A 17,424-nucleotide genomic window follows, 5' to 3' on the forward strand; every position below is an offset into this window, starting at 1 on the left:
TTGCAAAGTAAAAGGTACTTGTTTGCACCATATATTGTAACACTGCAGCCGTCCCGCTAGACCACATGACCACCTGGGCTCTCAAAAAAAGAGCTTTCGGTGGCCATATGTTACCTTTCCACGTAACATATCGTTTAATTGCATAGCAATATAATATTTCCCACAGAAAAATAACCAAAAGTTAGCGTGCAATAAATTCCAATATTGCACTAGTGCAATAAATCTACAAAATGCAAGACGACATCAACGAAAAAATCTTAATTTAAACCAACTCTTACTTTCAAATATTATATGGATATACAATAAAAGGGTTATTGCATGCATATTGGAAAATATTGTCCCTCGTGCAATATAAAATTCTACTCGGGACAATATTCCCCAATATTCATGCAATAACCCTATATTATGACTTCAGTCTAATCTACATATTTTCTTATAGAAAAGAAAAGGATATCTTCTTGTATTTTTGATATATTTTGTTATCCCTGTTAGCAACAATGTTTCGAATGTATTTTTGCCCTAATTAGATACAGACAACATATATTACAAAAAATAAGTTTTTAATTAAAAAAAAAGACAAGTAATTAATGTAAGACTCATTACATGTAAACAAAATGAAGATACACTATTTTTCACAAACGAACCATTTGATATATGCGTTCAATTCAATGGATATATAAAGCAAGACATATTTTTTTTTGGCATACTATTAGACTCATTTAAAAACTAAAATTACAATAAACCGAGATGCGTGCGTTATAATTTAAAAAAAATCACCAAATGTTGACAAGGAAAGCAAACATTATAAAAAAAAATCCATTGTATATCAGCAAACCCGTATTTTCATTTTCTTTATTCTCTTAATGTTTCTTCTGACTTTGTGCATTCCTTCATTCAATGATCAGCTGTACTATTGAGGATAACACCCCTAAGCCAGTATGTTAACATATCCAATTCTATTCATGTTTTTCTTTTAAATTATTAACCTCTTCCTGTGAAATGGATGCCAATAAACCAAATAACTTGGTCCAAGCCTTTTTCAAAAGTTCTGTGGCATTTTCTTCAAGAAGTTCGTCCAATAATTCTAGAAATAATGGTTGCAGCCACTAAAATAAAAGACAAAACAAAAACATAATAAAAAAGATCTGAAAATGCCTTTCTCTGTGTGTTAAATTTTTACAATTTCTACTTGTATAATATGTCATAGGAAGTTCAGTTTCAAAATTATAAGCTTTTTATAACACTGGTATATATTGATAGAGAATCAATAAAGGTACAAATAGAGCAAAAATAAAATATAGGCCAATGTGTATTTTTTTTATAGATATAAGCCGTTGAAACTTTTTGCGGGTAATTGTTCTCTCTTGAATTTTCATAGCTTTATCATTGACAAGTTAAAGTTTCAAAATCTATTTAAAACAATTACGATTTTATAAGACTTTAACAGATTGCTTATAATTATGCATGTTAAAGATTTATAAAATAAAAAGGCAAATGTTTTAAGACATTCAAATAGATAAAACCAGAGGATTCCGAAAATCTGACAAACAATCCAAAATGTGACAAACGAATTATCAGTGCACGTGGTAGGTGACACAAACTAACTTACTATAATACTGATCTTTTTAAGATAGATCAAGTGCTTGCGACTCATGCTTTACATCGGATCCTTAATGCTCTTCAATTTTTAACTTGTTTGGTTTTATAAATATTTTGATATGAGCGTCACTGATGAGTCTTATGTAGACGAAACGCTCGTCGGCGTACTAAATTATAATCCTGGTACATTTGATACCAATTTACATCCAGTATTTCTCAAAGGACTAGAACTAACTAGGCAACATCATAACAATACCAACACTAGAAGACTTAATCATATGTTGCATTAACGAGAGAAGAATCACCTTAAATGTCCGTAGAAGGCGTCTACATTTTGATGACATAAGGTTGCAGCTTAATTTGTTTTAAACTAGCACGTCATGACCAATAACAAACTTATTATCAGTGTACATGGTAGGTGGCAAAGCCTAACTTGAAACTGATCTTTTTAAGACAGATCCAGACGAGAACTAACTTGGCAACATCATGACAATATTAAACCAAGAAGACTTAATAACTTACTGCATTAACTAGAGAAAAATTGTATTATCACGAATTATACAAGCTGTCTTTAAAAATCTGCAACAATAACAAGCTGGTTTTATAAATGGTAGCGGTTGCATAGACAACATATTTGTCGTACGAAACATCTTAGAATATGTCCATGCATGACAGTGATTCTAAATAATTGCATATTAATTTTGTAGATTTCAAAAAAGCCATTGAAGCTAACACAGAGACAGTATAGTTAAATTATGGAATATTAAGTAGTTATATTTAAGGAATAACAGTACTGTAGTTGAAGAGTTGCCACCGTCAATTGTAGATTTGACGGTCGCAAATGCAGTTTTACTGGCGACGCGTAGCGGAGACAGTAAAACGGAGATTTGCGACCGTCAAATCAAAATTGACGGTGGCAACTCTTCAACTACAGTACTATTATTCCGATTCTCATGCATTTCAAAAAGAAATAATAAGATAAAACTTGGAAAAGTGTCTAAATTTGACAAATAAAAAAAATCCGCGAAACTTCATGACTTATTTTGGCGCAAAAGCGTCATGGATAAACGTGACGTCATACAAATGAAAACTTACAAACTGGATGTTATTACGTTACATGTACGCTTCAAATTCGGACAAAATAACATTTAAACGACGAATTAGAGGTAGGTGTTGTTTTATTTTCGATTATATAGTAGTAATCGAACATTTGTTGATTCGATCATTTCAAAATGGTTGTTCCTCCTTAGTTACGCCTGGTCAACTGTGGATTTGACGGCAACAGTCAGCCAATGAAAAACAATGTAACATACAGATTGCATTAGAATCAAACTTCTCATGTACCATCAGCTCTGAAATTGATTCTAGTTTCCTTTTACAATGAGGAGTAAGACAAGATGATTTAAGTTATCTCTGCTTTTTATGATTTCGTTGGTAGGATATTGAGAACGACCCTAGCAGAAAATAATCCCGAACTTAGATGGACGCTGAGCTTGAGGATACAAGATATGCTGATGATTTACCATTTTTTTGCATACTTGTACCAAAAACCTTATGGAGAAAAAAAAACGAGAAAGCTAAAAATGAGAGGTTTATCTAGCAATATAACCAAGTTAAATACACCATTTTCTACATAGGGAAGTGCAAATACCAATTCTGTTATATGACAGTTGCTTTTCATTAGTTTGATTTGTTGAAGCTTTTAATTTTGACATTTGATAACCCACTCTGTTTTAGATTTTTCTAAAAGAAAATTCTAGACTGATTTGAATGAACATGAAGATCAACATAGATAGACTGCATTTTCAATTTGTACAATTGAAACAACTGGATACACATGATAAGTTTAACCAGCTCATAAAAAAACCCAGACTTTTCCAGAAGAACAAGCTTAAACTTTATAAAAGCTGAGTACTTCAGGTGCTCCTATACGGCTACATAATGGCAGACAAATACATCAACAAACTTTCTTATATAACACCAGTCTGAGAGAGATAGAGAAAACTATCGTCAAAGAGTTTACAAATGTCAATGACATGTATATTTTTTTTATATACCAAAAAAGATGGAGAAGGCTTAGTCATGTACTACATAAATCATCAGAACAAATGACCAAGGTATCCCTTAGATGGACACCAGTAAATAATCTCATCATATATACCTGGATTAAATTTAGTATATACGCCAGACGCGCGTTTCGTCTATATACAAAAGACTCATCAGTGACGCTCAAATCCAAAAAAGTTAAAAGGGCAAAAAAAGAGTGAAGTTGAAGAGCCTTGTGAACAAAAATTCCTAAAAGTTTTGCCAAATACAGCTAAGGTAATCTATGCCTGAGGTAGAAAATAAAATTGAGAATGGAACTACTGGGTTTTTGATACCCTCGGGAAAATAAATCTCCACCAGCAGTGGCATCGACCCACTGGTTGTAAAAAAAAGAAAGAATGAAGAATACAAAAAAGTACGTTGAGGAGTATTTAAGAAAATAAAATAAAGGAAAGAGAATATGACCAAAGAACAGTGGAAAAAACAACAGAGAGATTGGAGAACTTGTTCTTCACCTATATGCTTATAGGCACACCAAGACCAAGGAAAATGTGAGTAAGTACGGGATATGTGTTCATTTCCGCCTGTTTATATGATATTGGCAACATGTTTTTTGGTGTAATTTAACTGTTGTAATTACATTTTTTTTTAAATCTTTTAATTCATTACCATTATTTGTTGTGGTCCTACACTTCGTTTAGCATGATTAATAGCATTTTTCCTCACTAATGCTTCCAGTGTTTCTGGATCATCTAGATTGTCAAGAAAAGATTTCAAAGCATACATTAGGGCCAACGCATGTGCGCCCAATTTCTTGTTTGATCTCACTTCATCAATTGTTAAACCATCGAATTCTTTGAACATCTTTTGAGCTTCCGGATACGTAGTAAATAATCTGCAAACAGAAAAAAAAGTTTTTAAAAATACTCCAAAAGATATAGTTTTGTTTTATCGAAGTTGTTTTTGTGCCTCGGACAAGTTTTTTTTTAGTCAAACCAATGGCTAATGAAGTTTGTTATTTATATTACGCTGCTAAACCACTCTCCCAGGTTAGGGAAGGGTTGAGCGCTCAGATACACGTTAAACTATGAGACATTCAATAAATGCATCCCAAGTCAGGAGCCTACATGTAAAATGGTGTCGTTGTCTTATTTGTTTATACTATACGGAATGTTTTTTTCAATGTTGAATAGAAAGGCAGTTGCCTACATTTACTTTCTTTAAACTCCGGTGGATAGTTGTCCCATTTGTAATCAGAACACATTTCCTTATTTCTATATCAATATAAAATATTGCGATGGGGTATGATTGCAGTACTTGTATTTGCGTTTCTCCTATGATTATGCCCTGTTAACTAATTCTGTTTAAAATTAAATAACTCAAGTTGAAATCAAGCGATATCAATTTTCTATCGTAATAATTATAACATATTTCAAATGATCAAACTTATACGGATGTATATGACTTTTTTTTTTTATAGAACTAAATTTTAACAAAATTAGAGGTTGACAGGAATAAATCTCCTATATTTCAAAATAACAAGCATTTTGATCAATCAAAACAATCGACATGTGTCGAAATTGTCATTCTTAATTGTTTGTAAAGTTTTCTTTCAAAATGTAGTATGCAAACTTGCAAACTGTTGGTTGATTGCTTTTGAAGTCAGAGCCCTGGTACATTTCTTTATTACTGTGAAAATAATGTTAGTCATTGAAAATTTTTAAGGGCACATTCAACATTTTTGAACAAGCATTTCAACAAAACTGTCAAAGCCTATTGCAAAATTTGTTTTTAATGAAACATAAGTTATTTACTACATGTAGGAAGACCATTTGCAGTATAAAGTCACAACTGTTTCAACGAAGATGAAAAAATACCTATATTTTAAGCATATCGTACTTTACGAAGAGTGCTATCCCATTTTTCTTCTTATCACTCCACACAACAGTCCATGTCTCACTTATAATGTTTGCCTCGTGTTCTGTAATAGAAGGCGGTTCTTCTGCTAATAATTGAGCACTTAGATTATTAACCTCTTCCCGTGAAATTGATGCCAGTACAACGTATAGTTTTGCCCAAGCCTTTTTCTCAAGTTCTGTAACATTATCTCCCGTTGTTTCGTCCAATAGTTCTAGAAATAATGGTAGCAGCAACTAAAATGTGAGACAAAACAATAAAACTCAATAATACAATTGAAATTGTCGGGTTTTGTTTTTGTGTCAATTTTCTGCTAATAAATTTATACTTTATGTTGTGTCCCTATAATCTCTTTATGATTGAATGAAAATATTTGCCAATCAGTTATTTATGATAATAAGTTAAAGCTAAACATCAGACTAATACATTTATAAACATCCAAATCGGTGCTAAGATGGATGCGTATCAAAACAACTGAGAAATTATATTTTTGCAGTAAAAAGACAACCTTAAACTAAAATTATATAAAGCTTATATTAAAAAGAGCCAATGTTGCGTAAATTTACAGAGGTAGATTTCCACTGCCAATTTTTATATCAAAGTACTCATATTTCAGGTAATATAACTACTGCAATCCGATTTTTTTCTCAATCTGTTAATTCATTACCATTATTTCTTTGGGGCCTACCCCTCGCACTGCATGATTTATAGCATTTTTCCTCACTAATCCTTCTAACGTATCTGGATCATCTAGATTGTCAAGAAAGGATTTCAATGCATACATAAAAGACAATGCATGTGCACCCAATTTTTTACTTGATGTCATTGCTTCGATTGTTAAACCATCGAAATCTTTGAACATCCTTTGTGCTTCTGGATGCGTAGTAAATAATCTGGAAAGAAAAACAAGCTCTAATAAACATTGCAAAAAAATATAAGTTCTACAATCTAAATTTCCTAGCCAAACCTTAAAAGTGGTAAGATGGCAAATAAGATTCAAACGTATTGGTATTCATATTACATATTTGGAATTCCTCTTACATATTTGTTATTTCATATTACATATTTGGAATTCCTCTAACATATTTGGAATCATACTACATATTGCAAATTGTATAACCAAACTTATATATAGCTACAACTATATAAATGAATATTGAAAAAATACTAATATTAAAAAAATGTCGTACTTTATAAAAAGTGTCATCCCATTTTTCTTCTTATCACTCCACACAACAGTCCATGATTCACTTATAGCGAGTGCATCTTCTTCAGTCATAGACGTTGTTCCTTCTGGTAATAATTGAGCCCAATTCACAATTAAACTATTGACCTCTTCCCGCGAAATTGATGCCAGTACATTATATATTTTTGTCCAAGCCTTTTTCTGAAGTTCTGTGACACTCTCCTCCATAATTTCGTCCAATAGTTCCAGAAATAATGGTAACAACCACTAAAATGTGAGACAAAACTTTAAAATTCATGGGTACCGGTAGAATCAAAAGTGTCTTTTTTTATAACTCGGAGTTTAGTATGACGTCCATTAACACTGAACTAGTATACATATTTGTTTGGGGGAAAGCTGAAGGACGTCTCCGGGTGCGGGAGTTTCTCTCTATATTGAAAATCCATTGGTGGCCTTTGGCTGTTGTCTGCTCTTTGACACATTCCACATTTTTATTCTCAGTTTTATTTATGTATGTCATGTCTCTATGAATCTTTTTATGATTAGTGAAAATCTTTTTCAATATCTTGTTAATATAATTCATAATAATGATACGCTTTTAAAGATGGAAGACAGAAATGCGATAGACGCATAACAAAACAACTAATAAGTACAATCTTTGAAGTAAAAAGACAAATTACATGTAAATTCACAAAAAAGAAAAAAATGCTAACAATGAAAAATGAAAACTATTTGTTATAAATTTAGGCATGGAATTCTTATATTAAAATGCAGATAATGACAGTTGCTACTAATAAGGTAATTGATCCAGTTTAGATATAATAAATGACAACACTATATAATCAAAATTGACTTTTCTACAAACTAGACATTATAAATCTTTCTTTGTATAGATTATATTTACATAACAAATCTTACTTTGTATAGATTGTATTTACTAAATCTGTTAATTCATTACCATTAATTCTTTCGCACCAACACCTCGTTTGGCATGGTTGATTGCATTTTTCCTCACTAATCCATCTAACGTGTCTGAATCATCTAGATTGTCCAGAAATGATTTTAAAGCATACATCAGAGACAACGCATGCGCTCTCAATTTCTTACTTGATCGCACTTCTTCAATTGTCAAACCATCGAACATGGGGAACATCTTTTGTGCTTCTGGATAAGTCGTAAATAATCTAAAAAGAAACACAAGAATGTGTACATAGCACTTGGATGCCCAACTCGCACTCTCATTTACTATGTTCACTTGATCATGTAATTTGGGTCAACACTCTAATTTGGTATTTAAATTAAGTTAAATCATATCACATGTGAACTAAGTTTCAAGTTGATTGAACTTCAACTTCATGAAAAAATAACCTTGACCAAAATTTTTAACCTGAAACAAGACAGACGGACGAACGGACGCACAGATCGAAAAATATGATGCCCCTTAGTGTCTGTTACACTACTGTCCCAAGGTAGGGCGAGTGTTGGGATATCGCTAACATGTTTAACCCCGCCACATTCTGCATATGCCCGTTCCAAGTCAGGAGCCTGTAATTCACTCGTTGTCGTTTGTTTTTTCGTTCATTTTTTGTACATTTATTAGGTCGATAGTTTTCTAGTTTGAACATGTTGAATGATTTACGTTAGATATTTCGGAGCCTTTTATATCTGACTATGCGTTATGGGCGATGCTCATTGTTGAATGCTGTACGGTGATATATAGCTGTTAATTTTTGTGTCATTTATTCTCTTGTGGAAGGTTGTTTCATTGGCAAATATATCACATCTCCTCTTTATATTTAATAAACATTTCAAAGGATATAAGTTCTCTAACTTAAACATCCTTATTGAAACTTTAATGTGGTATGATTGCAATTTAGACAACTATCCAATACTATAACATCTAAATAAAATGGCAATAGTAGTATACAGTTGTTCAAAAGTCATAAGGTAGCAAAACACGAAAAAAAAGATTTTTTTTTTACATTTTGTCCATGGTGATTTTTTTTTAAATATGATTTTTTTAAAATAAGTGTTTTTAGAAAGTTGAAGAATAAAATAACATTTTAACAATTTAAAATAACAAAGTGGGTTTATATGAACATTTTCTTTCTCTGTTTGACAGTCCGTATTTTCACATCTGTACCGCCCAACCATCGATCTTGCCATTGAATTTTATGGAAAAAAACAAGCAGAAATGCATATGATTTTTTTTAACCTCTTGATAGGTAAATGTATATCATGTCAGGAATGTCATTCAATAAATTTACACATGCATAACAAAAATTCAAAGCCTTATTTGTTAGAAAGGAAGGGAAAGTGGGTGGTTAAAAATAAGAAGTGTCAATTAAAAGTGTTTTCCTTCCTGTGTATCTCTACCTAAATCGATTGAGAAAAATCAAATCCGGGTAACAAGCCAAAACCGTTGGAAACTACAAGAGAAAAGCAAAGGAATAACAGAAACACTGAAGTGCAACAAAAACAAACGCCAACACAAATAGAAACGAACTATTTGAAAACAACTGCCATATGTCTAACTTGTTTCAGGACATGTTAAAATATAGGGTTGTACCTGGTTTAAGTGAGATGCCAAACCTCCTGCTTTATGACAATATAAAAATAAATATATTTATATTGAGATAGCTATATTAATGAATGTTGAAAATAAATACTTATAATCTAAGAAGATCGTACTTTATGAGAAGTGCTATTCCACTTTCCTTCTTATTACTCCACAAGACAGTCCATGTCTCACGTATAGCATTTGCTTCTTCTTCAGTTATGGCAGTGGTTTCTTCTAATAATAATTCAGCCGACATTTTTTTATCTAAATTTGTGTCCGATATTTCATTGGTAGAACTTGCGATTTCTAGTGACTGAGATGGTGCTTTATTTACTGCATTTGTCTCATCTTTTGATAGCGGAGCCGAAGTCTCAGTCATAGTTTCCTCTTCTTCCGATAATGATCCAGATGTATGAGAGATGCCATTTTGTTCTTCGCATATCATCGGAACCGGTGTTTCAGTTTTTGCACTTGCATCTTTTTCGAATAACGGAGAGGATGTATCAGCGACGATATTTGCCTTTTCTAGTAATGGTGACGATGTTTCATTTACACTGGTAGTTGTGTCTTCATTTATTAACGAATTTAATGTTTTAATTTCAATAGTTGCCTCTTCTTTTATTTGATAATCCGACGAATTAGTAACGGTAGGAGATTTTTCTTTTATCAATGAAGGCAATGTTTCATTGACGGCGGTTAACTTTTTTTTTGAAAACATAGCCGATGTATCATTTTCTGCACTTCTCTCATCTTCTAACTTAGGAGCCGATGTTCCGTTAATGGACACGGTCCCTACTGTCGAATCCAATGTCCCATTAATGTCATTTGCCTCGTTTTTCGAATCTGATTCACTATTGATAGTATTTTCCTCTTCTGTCGAATCCAATGTCCCATTCATGTCATTAGCCTCGTTTGTCGAATCCGTTATAACAGTTATAGCATTTTCCTCTTCTGTCGAATCTAATGTCCCATTCATGTCCTTAGCCTCGTTTGTCGAATCCGTTATAACAGTTATAGCATTTTCCTCTTCTGTCGAATCTAATGTCCCATTCAAGTCCTTAGCCTCGTTTGTCGAATCCGTTATAACAGTTATAGCATTTTCCTCTGTCGAATCCAATGTCCCATTCATGTCATTAGCCTCGTTTGTCGAATCCGTTATAACAGTTATAGCATTTTCCTCTTCTGTCGAATCTAATGTCCCATTCATGTCCTTAGCCTCGTTTGTCGAATCCGTTATAACAGTTATAGCATTTTCCTCTTCTGTCGAATCTAATGTCCCATTCATGTCATTAGCCTCGTTTGTCGAATCCGTTATAACAGTTATAGCATTTTCCTCTTCTGTCGAATCTAATGTCCCATTCAAGTCCTTAGCCTCGTTTGTCGAATCCGTTATAACAGTTATAGCATTTTCCTCTGTCGAATCCAATGTCCCATTCATGTCCTTAGCCTCGTTTGTCGAATCCGTTATAACAGGTATAGCATTTTCCTCTTCTGTCGATTCCGATTTGCCATTTATGCCATTTGCCTCTTCTGTTGAATCTGATATGCAGTTTATGGCTTCTAACCCATTTGCCGAATCCGATATGCCATTCATTGCATTTGCCTCTTCTGTCGAATCCGATATCCCATTTACGACCTTTGTCTCTTCTGTCGAATCTGAAATTTCTCTCGTTGCATTTGTCTTTTGTTTTAATAGCTGAGCAAACGGTACAGTTACGAAATTTGTAAATGTTTCTAATAAGGATGTCGATGTTTCAATCATAACGTTTTCTTCTATTTCTTCTATTTCAGATTCACTTTTTCCTACCATTTTATTTATATTCACCTCATTCTTATTTTGATTGGTTGATTGGACATCCAGATATGTCTCAGATATGCCATTAACCTCTGTTTCCGTTACGTTAGAATCCACTTCAGCCATTTTGTTTCAATGCCTGAAATATAAAATGGTATAAGTAATGTTGATATCACAAAACATTTGAGGTACTATATGATTATTCATTTAAAATATGAAATTACTTCTAGATGTCTATGAGCCCTCGAGGGTGACTTCCTAATGGTAAGTATGTAGATTTGCAAGAATGTGATCCGAATGGTCAGTGTTTAGATGTTTAGGATGTGATCCGATGGTAAGTTTTTAAATGCTTAGGATATGATCCGAATGGTCAGTATTTATACTTTTTTTCAAAGTTAACTTATTGCATCATATTGTATGAATCAGAATCACATAGGTTGCAATAAGTTATCAAAGGTACCAGGATTATAGATTAGTACGCCATACGCGCGTTTCGTCTTCATAAGACTCATCAGTGACGCTCAAATCAAAATATTTGCAACTCCCTCATAGTATGTTAACCGTAGATAGGAATTAACTACATTTTCATGGGTCTTATGTTTATACATAACTGTAAATGTAGTTGCCTTTTATTGACTGTCCTTGCTTTTGGCTCCGAGAATGAGATTAATAATGGTAGTTTACTTTTATCAACAATTAATTGATAAATGAATATGTGTTGACACATGATATACGTGAGGATGACTTTCATCAACATTTAGTTAACGTTATAGGCCCGCAAAGCTTGTTTGCTACGGGACACATCAGCACACGTTCGATTATTTTTTCACTATTGCTTGAAAGAAAATGTTGAAACTTGTCAAATGTAACCCCACATAAAACTTAACTGCGAGAAGATTCAAACCAGAACCTCCCTTATTAAATGTCAAAAACTAAAGCTCAAACACATCAAACAACTGTCACATTCCAGACTTGGTATAGGCATTTTCGTATGTACACTTATCGCATAGTAGTACCGTATATTCAGCTATAAAGGTCCCGATAATGATACTTGCAGAACAATTCAAACGACATCCTCTTACATTGAGGATCATGACTTGGGACATGCACATACAGAATGATTTTGGTGTGTAGTATCTTCTTTCGCATTGCTTACTTTAATAAATTCATATATCAAAAAAATAAAATAAAATAAAAACAGAAAAAAGTAATAGAGGTCAAACGAAATATGCATAACGTCACAAATCTATGCATTAACGGTGCCTACAGAAATAACTATATAGGTTCCAATTATCTATTCCAAAACTTAAATTAACCTCTTATGGTTTTTCCCGAAGTGAATATAAGGTTCAACCCACCATTTTTTTTTTATAAAATGCCCGGAACCAAGTTAGGAAAATGGCCATTGTTACATTATAGTTCGTGTGTTACATTTCGGTGTTGTGTCTCTGTTGTGTCGTAGTTCTCTTATATTTGATATGTTTCCCTCAGTTTTAGTGTGTAACCAGGATCTGTTTTTTCTCTATAGATTTATGAATTTTGAACAGCGGTATACTACTGTTGCCTTTATTTATCATGGAAGATCATCTTTGTTTTTAGCTATTATAACAAAAGAGACATTTTATAGTCGTGTAATAAATAATTTTATTGAGATACTGATATTTATGGTCTCATTTATAAACAAATACTAGTAAATGGAAACATAATTGAATATTATAATTAAAGTTGGGAAAGTGAAACGAGTAATTTTAAATCCCTTTTTGCAGTATTCTTGCAACTTTTAACACTTTTAATTTGTTAGAGTGAATTCAAATAATAATATCCAGTACTTTATGGAGTGTTAAACTTCCGTGAGTGTTTAAGATATATCCATAATACATTTTTGACAGACATTACAATACCGCTAAGATACGTAACTTGTTAAACGTGTGCATATCGTATCCTTGGCATTTAATTTTTTTTTTTTTTTTTTTTTTTTCAATTCAAAGTTTTATTGCCATATAAATTTTACAGTTTGTGACATATAACAACAACAAAAACAAATAAAGACAATAACTAATTAACTCAATATATATACACAAATTCAGGTAAATATTAAAGGGTCCCCTGTCCTCAGTTCCATTTACTTTTTTATAAAGGATCCTAGTTTATTCACTTGTGTTGGTGTTGATGGGTTAAGTATATATATAACTTTGTCATTGTCAGTGGGATTAGCAAATGAATTACTTTCTCTGTTAATGCAATCAAAATATATTAATCTAATATTTGAATTATGAGAACAATTTATTAAGAAATGTTTCTCATCATCTAGTACTTTGCATTTTTTGCAAAGTCTCTCTTCGCGAGGAATTTTAAAATGCCTCCCTTTTTCAATTAATAATGAATGATCACTGATTCTAAGTTTTGTAATTAATTTTCTAAATTCAAAGTTTGGGTTAGAGAGGTAAGATTTGATCAATAGATTTGGCTCAAGTGCTTTATAAAAATTTAATTTACTTTTATCATCAATAGATGTTAACTTATTTATCAACAGGTTGTTGTAGTATGAGTTTATTTGGGGTTTAATATAGCTTTTAATATTTTTAATTGTTTTAAATTATCACAGGTTTTAAGTCTATCTATTTCAATGTTAGATTCAGAAAGAATATCTGTTGCAAAAGTGAACCAAGAATAGGTGCCACTAGAATCCAAAATTTTAGTTAATTGAAAAGATTCATGTAATAAGGGATTCAAATTTGAGGTGAAAAGCCTTGCTAAATACATAATAGTTTGGATTTTTATATGACATTCAATTGGCAGTCTTCCCAATTCGTTCCTTGTACCAAAATTTGAGGCACTCTTTTTAGTGCCAAGGGTAATCAAACAAGACTTCTTCTATTTAGGAAATGCTATCTCCAAAAAATGTACCTGTTTACGTGAAAGTACCCAAACTTCACCTATTTTAAAAGTTTTTTCACCTTCGTTTGTTTATGATCCAGACAAAAGTTTCCATTTTGTAGATGTATCCTTATTAACTATATATTTCCACAAATTTAATTCTTAATCCATATTGAATTATAGAAAAATGGGTTTGAACTGAAACATGTTTCTGTTATGAAGAGTACCCAAATAGCATCCATGCTTTAATTCTCGTCCGTAAAAATCTAATAACTGATGTTTTGTATTAGTTTTTCAAATATTTAGAACAATTTGACAATAGTCTATGCTTACTTATAATTTTGTTTGAAAATGATGTCTGTAACATATTGTGTTTGCTCAATTTAAAAGGTTAATTTTTCGTGGACGTTGCATGGCGACGTTTCCGTAGATTTTACTGTTTCCAATAAACACTTCATCTGTTGATATACACTCTGAACGTGTTGTGTATATTTAGATAAGTTTACTTATTCGGAAGACATGCATAATGTCAATGATAAAAAATGTAAATTGTTTAGTCCCTAAGAAAAGTAGTAAGATTTTCGCTGCTATTTTTTATTTAAAGATACAGTTTGGGTACTCGGTGCAATTTGTGTACTGTAATGTTAGGCTTCTGTATACCTTTTCTCAAAAACTTTTTGACAGATGTTTCGTTGAGATGATTAACAAATTTATGTTTTTCCTGATAATTTTAAAACTGTCTAGGAAACAGTTTTGACTTTCGGAATTGCTAATAACATTTATTGTTCTCCCATACCATGCATACATGATTTAATCGAAATCACATTGAGCCAGTTGTAATAGTCTACCTTGATAACGATCTGTTTTAATCTCGTACAACAAAAGAAATATCACACCGGGTTTTCCGTACATAAAAGTTTCTTGGAATAAAAACCTATCAAATAATTTTAAACAATTCAGAACGGTTATCGTTTGTTTGTTCTATAACAGACTTATCGGTGGTGATTGAAAATAGTGAGAGAAAAAAACAAGTCAAATGCGAAGTTAGAGTATGCCTGGGATATAAAAACCACAATTGGATAAATGAATTTTACATTTTATTGTACGTTAGTTTATTCGGTGCTAATCTAATTGCTGCGTATGTCATCGGAAACAAAACGTTTAAAAATTGACGAAAATAGGAAGCAACGGTATTCGTAGTTCAACTATTTTCACATCTCGTAAATTCATTTTAAAATTGCAAACCATGTTGAGGATGTGCGCTCCTAAGTTTTAAATTAACAGTTACACACTTTTGCAATGACGGTTATAAATTTATTGTAAACAAGTATAGGAATAAGCAGAAAAAAATTATCTAAGGTCCGTGTTTCCTTGTTTTTGAGATATAAGCAAAAAATATTTGGCGGGAAAGTATACTCTGCAGATTGTTCATACATGTTTTCTTTTCCAAAATTGATATGAAATTATTAAATTGAAAGTAAGGGTTAGCAGGTAAAAATTTGTAATGGCACGATATTAAAAAATGTAGAGACTTTCGAATATCTGACAAAATCAAAAGAAAAAGTGTAGCAAGTATACTTAAAATGTGATAATTGTATGAACAGGGACCGTATACGTCGACCGGGTAACAGTCTCTTCCTCAATGTCTCACCGATCAAGCAAATACAGACCCAGTCAAAAAGTCATAAACGGCAGCAGGATCAAAAAAGATAAATTTACAAATATACGGTTACTCTTGAGCAACTTTTGGGTTATGATCACACTTTTGTTAGCGAAATTCGTATCTTATGAAGATGCACGTGCGGAACGTTTCATTTCACATCAGCTTATTTCAAAGCGGGCTTAAAAAAAACCTTCTTTTACACTTCAGTCTTCACATTTTTTACGAAAAAAACATGTATTAAATTTCTTACGTAATGTTCACTATAATAAAATCAATATGATAAAATAACTGAGATAAAACATGCTTTTATTTTATTTTTTGTATCCTGATAAAAAAATCAGTTAAACGTATTGACGCACTTTACATAGTGTCGATAAAGTAACAGGTAATGTGATTACTTTATGCGGAAATTCACAACAGTTCGGTTTTTGGATGAATATATATAAAAGTTATTACACGTATCATTAATAATGTTCATGTTATACATTACAGTTTTTAAAATCTGAAATAATTAAAATTTGGAATTTTTATCTGCCATGTCCTCTGCAAGTACTTAAGCTTGTCTCTTTTTTTTTTGTATTTTGAGCAATAAATCAGCTTGATTTTATTCTTACTTATTTGTATTTTAATTGGTTATCGAAGGTACCAGGATTATAATTTAGTACGCCAGACGCGTTTCGTCTACATAGTACTCATCAGTGACACTCATATAAAAAAAATATATAAAGCCAAACAAGTACAAGTTGAAGAGCATTGAGGGTCCAAAATTCCAAAAAGTTTTGCAAAATACGGCTAAGGTAATCTATGCCTGGGATAAGAAAATCCTTATTTTTTTCGAAAATTTTAAGTTTTGTAAATACGAAATTTATAAAAAATTACCACACTATTGATATTCATTTCAACACCGAATTTTTGACTACTGGGCTGGTGATACCCTCGGAGGCAAAACGTCCACCATCAGTGGTGTATTTCAAACAAGACTTAAACATCAAACCAATAAAAGTTAAATAATAGTTCACAAAAGGTATATAAAAAGGTAAGTGAAAAATAAATCATAAATAAAATAACTATTATGATTAATCTATCTTGAAAAAATTTTTTGCTTTACCTTTTTTTGTAAGCATATACAATATCTATAACATCAAATATATCTATCCGGGTTAGCAGGCTAAGTATGTTATCTGTAATGACTTTCACGACGATGGTCGTTACGTCTGGATTCTACTAGTTGTCGAAATTTGTAGTTGATTGGACCCAATTTCACTATTTATATAAACATGAACTTAAATACTCTTGAAGTAGTTTAGGACTCAATCAATAAGATTATGAAATAATTTGTCTGCAATGTCATTGAAATGCACAAGTTTTGTGATACAAGGAACTTCATTGGGTTGGATTTGACATTTGGCTTTAACCAGAACACGTGGTTTCACATGTGGGTAAAACATACGTGAGAAAAAAGTAAATCTACCTACCACATTGGTTATGCACATTTAAACTATCACAAACCTGTCTCTTTAATTTGATTTAATTGACAGCAACAAAAAAATGCACAAAAGTATGTAGAATTATGTAATGAATGAAATGCACATATGTGGAACAAAGTGCAAATCAAATGAAATAGAAACCAATAATTGCATTAGATTTAAAAGGTATTGCATTATACAAAATTATTTACACTCCTAAGCACTACACAATAACCTTCAAATTAACGACTACGTGCAAATCATTTTAAGGATATGGAACCTGTATTTATGAGCAGTTTATAACGTTTAATATAC

General features: G+C 31.9%; 2 protein-coding genes across 2 annotated transcripts; both read right to left on the reverse strand.

Moving 5' to 3' along the window:
- Nucleotides 1-718: 718 nt before the first annotated feature.
- On the reverse strand, nucleotides 719-9,609 carry LOC134692158 (extracellular globin-like). Its single transcript, XM_063552599.1, has 7 exons — nucleotides 9,440-9,609; nucleotides 7,707-7,932; nucleotides 6,753-7,015; nucleotides 6,230-6,455; nucleotides 5,545-5,798; nucleotides 4,315-4,540; nucleotides 719-1,106 (listed from the first exon to the last, which is right to left on the reverse strand). Exons 1-7 carry the CDS (start codon nucleotides 9,562-9,564, stop codon nucleotides 957-959), a joined length of 1,470 nt encoding a protein of 489 aa, XP_063408669.1. The 5' UTR covers nucleotides 9,565-9,609; the 3' UTR covers nucleotides 719-956.
- On the reverse strand, nucleotides 9,569-17,213 carry LOC134692476 (dentin sialophosphoprotein-like). The gene is made up of 3 exons (XM_063552929.1): nucleotides 17,119-17,213; nucleotides 9,623-11,242; nucleotides 9,569-9,572 (listed from the first exon to the last, which is right to left on the reverse strand). Exons 2-3 carry the CDS (start codon nucleotides 11,227-11,229, stop codon nucleotides 9,569-9,571), a joined length of 1,611 nt encoding a protein of 536 aa, XP_063408999.1. The 5' UTR covers nucleotides 11,230-11,242; nucleotides 17,119-17,213.
- Nucleotides 17,214-17,424: the final 211 nt, after the last annotated feature.

Source organism: Mytilus trossulus, chromosome 12 (assembly GCF_036588685.1).
Source record: "Mytilus trossulus isolate FHL-02 chromosome 12, PNRI_Mtr1.1.1.hap1, whole genome shotgun sequence".
Taxonomy (NCBI): Eukaryota; Metazoa; Mollusca; class Bivalvia; order Mytilida; family Mytilidae; genus Mytilus; species Mytilus trossulus.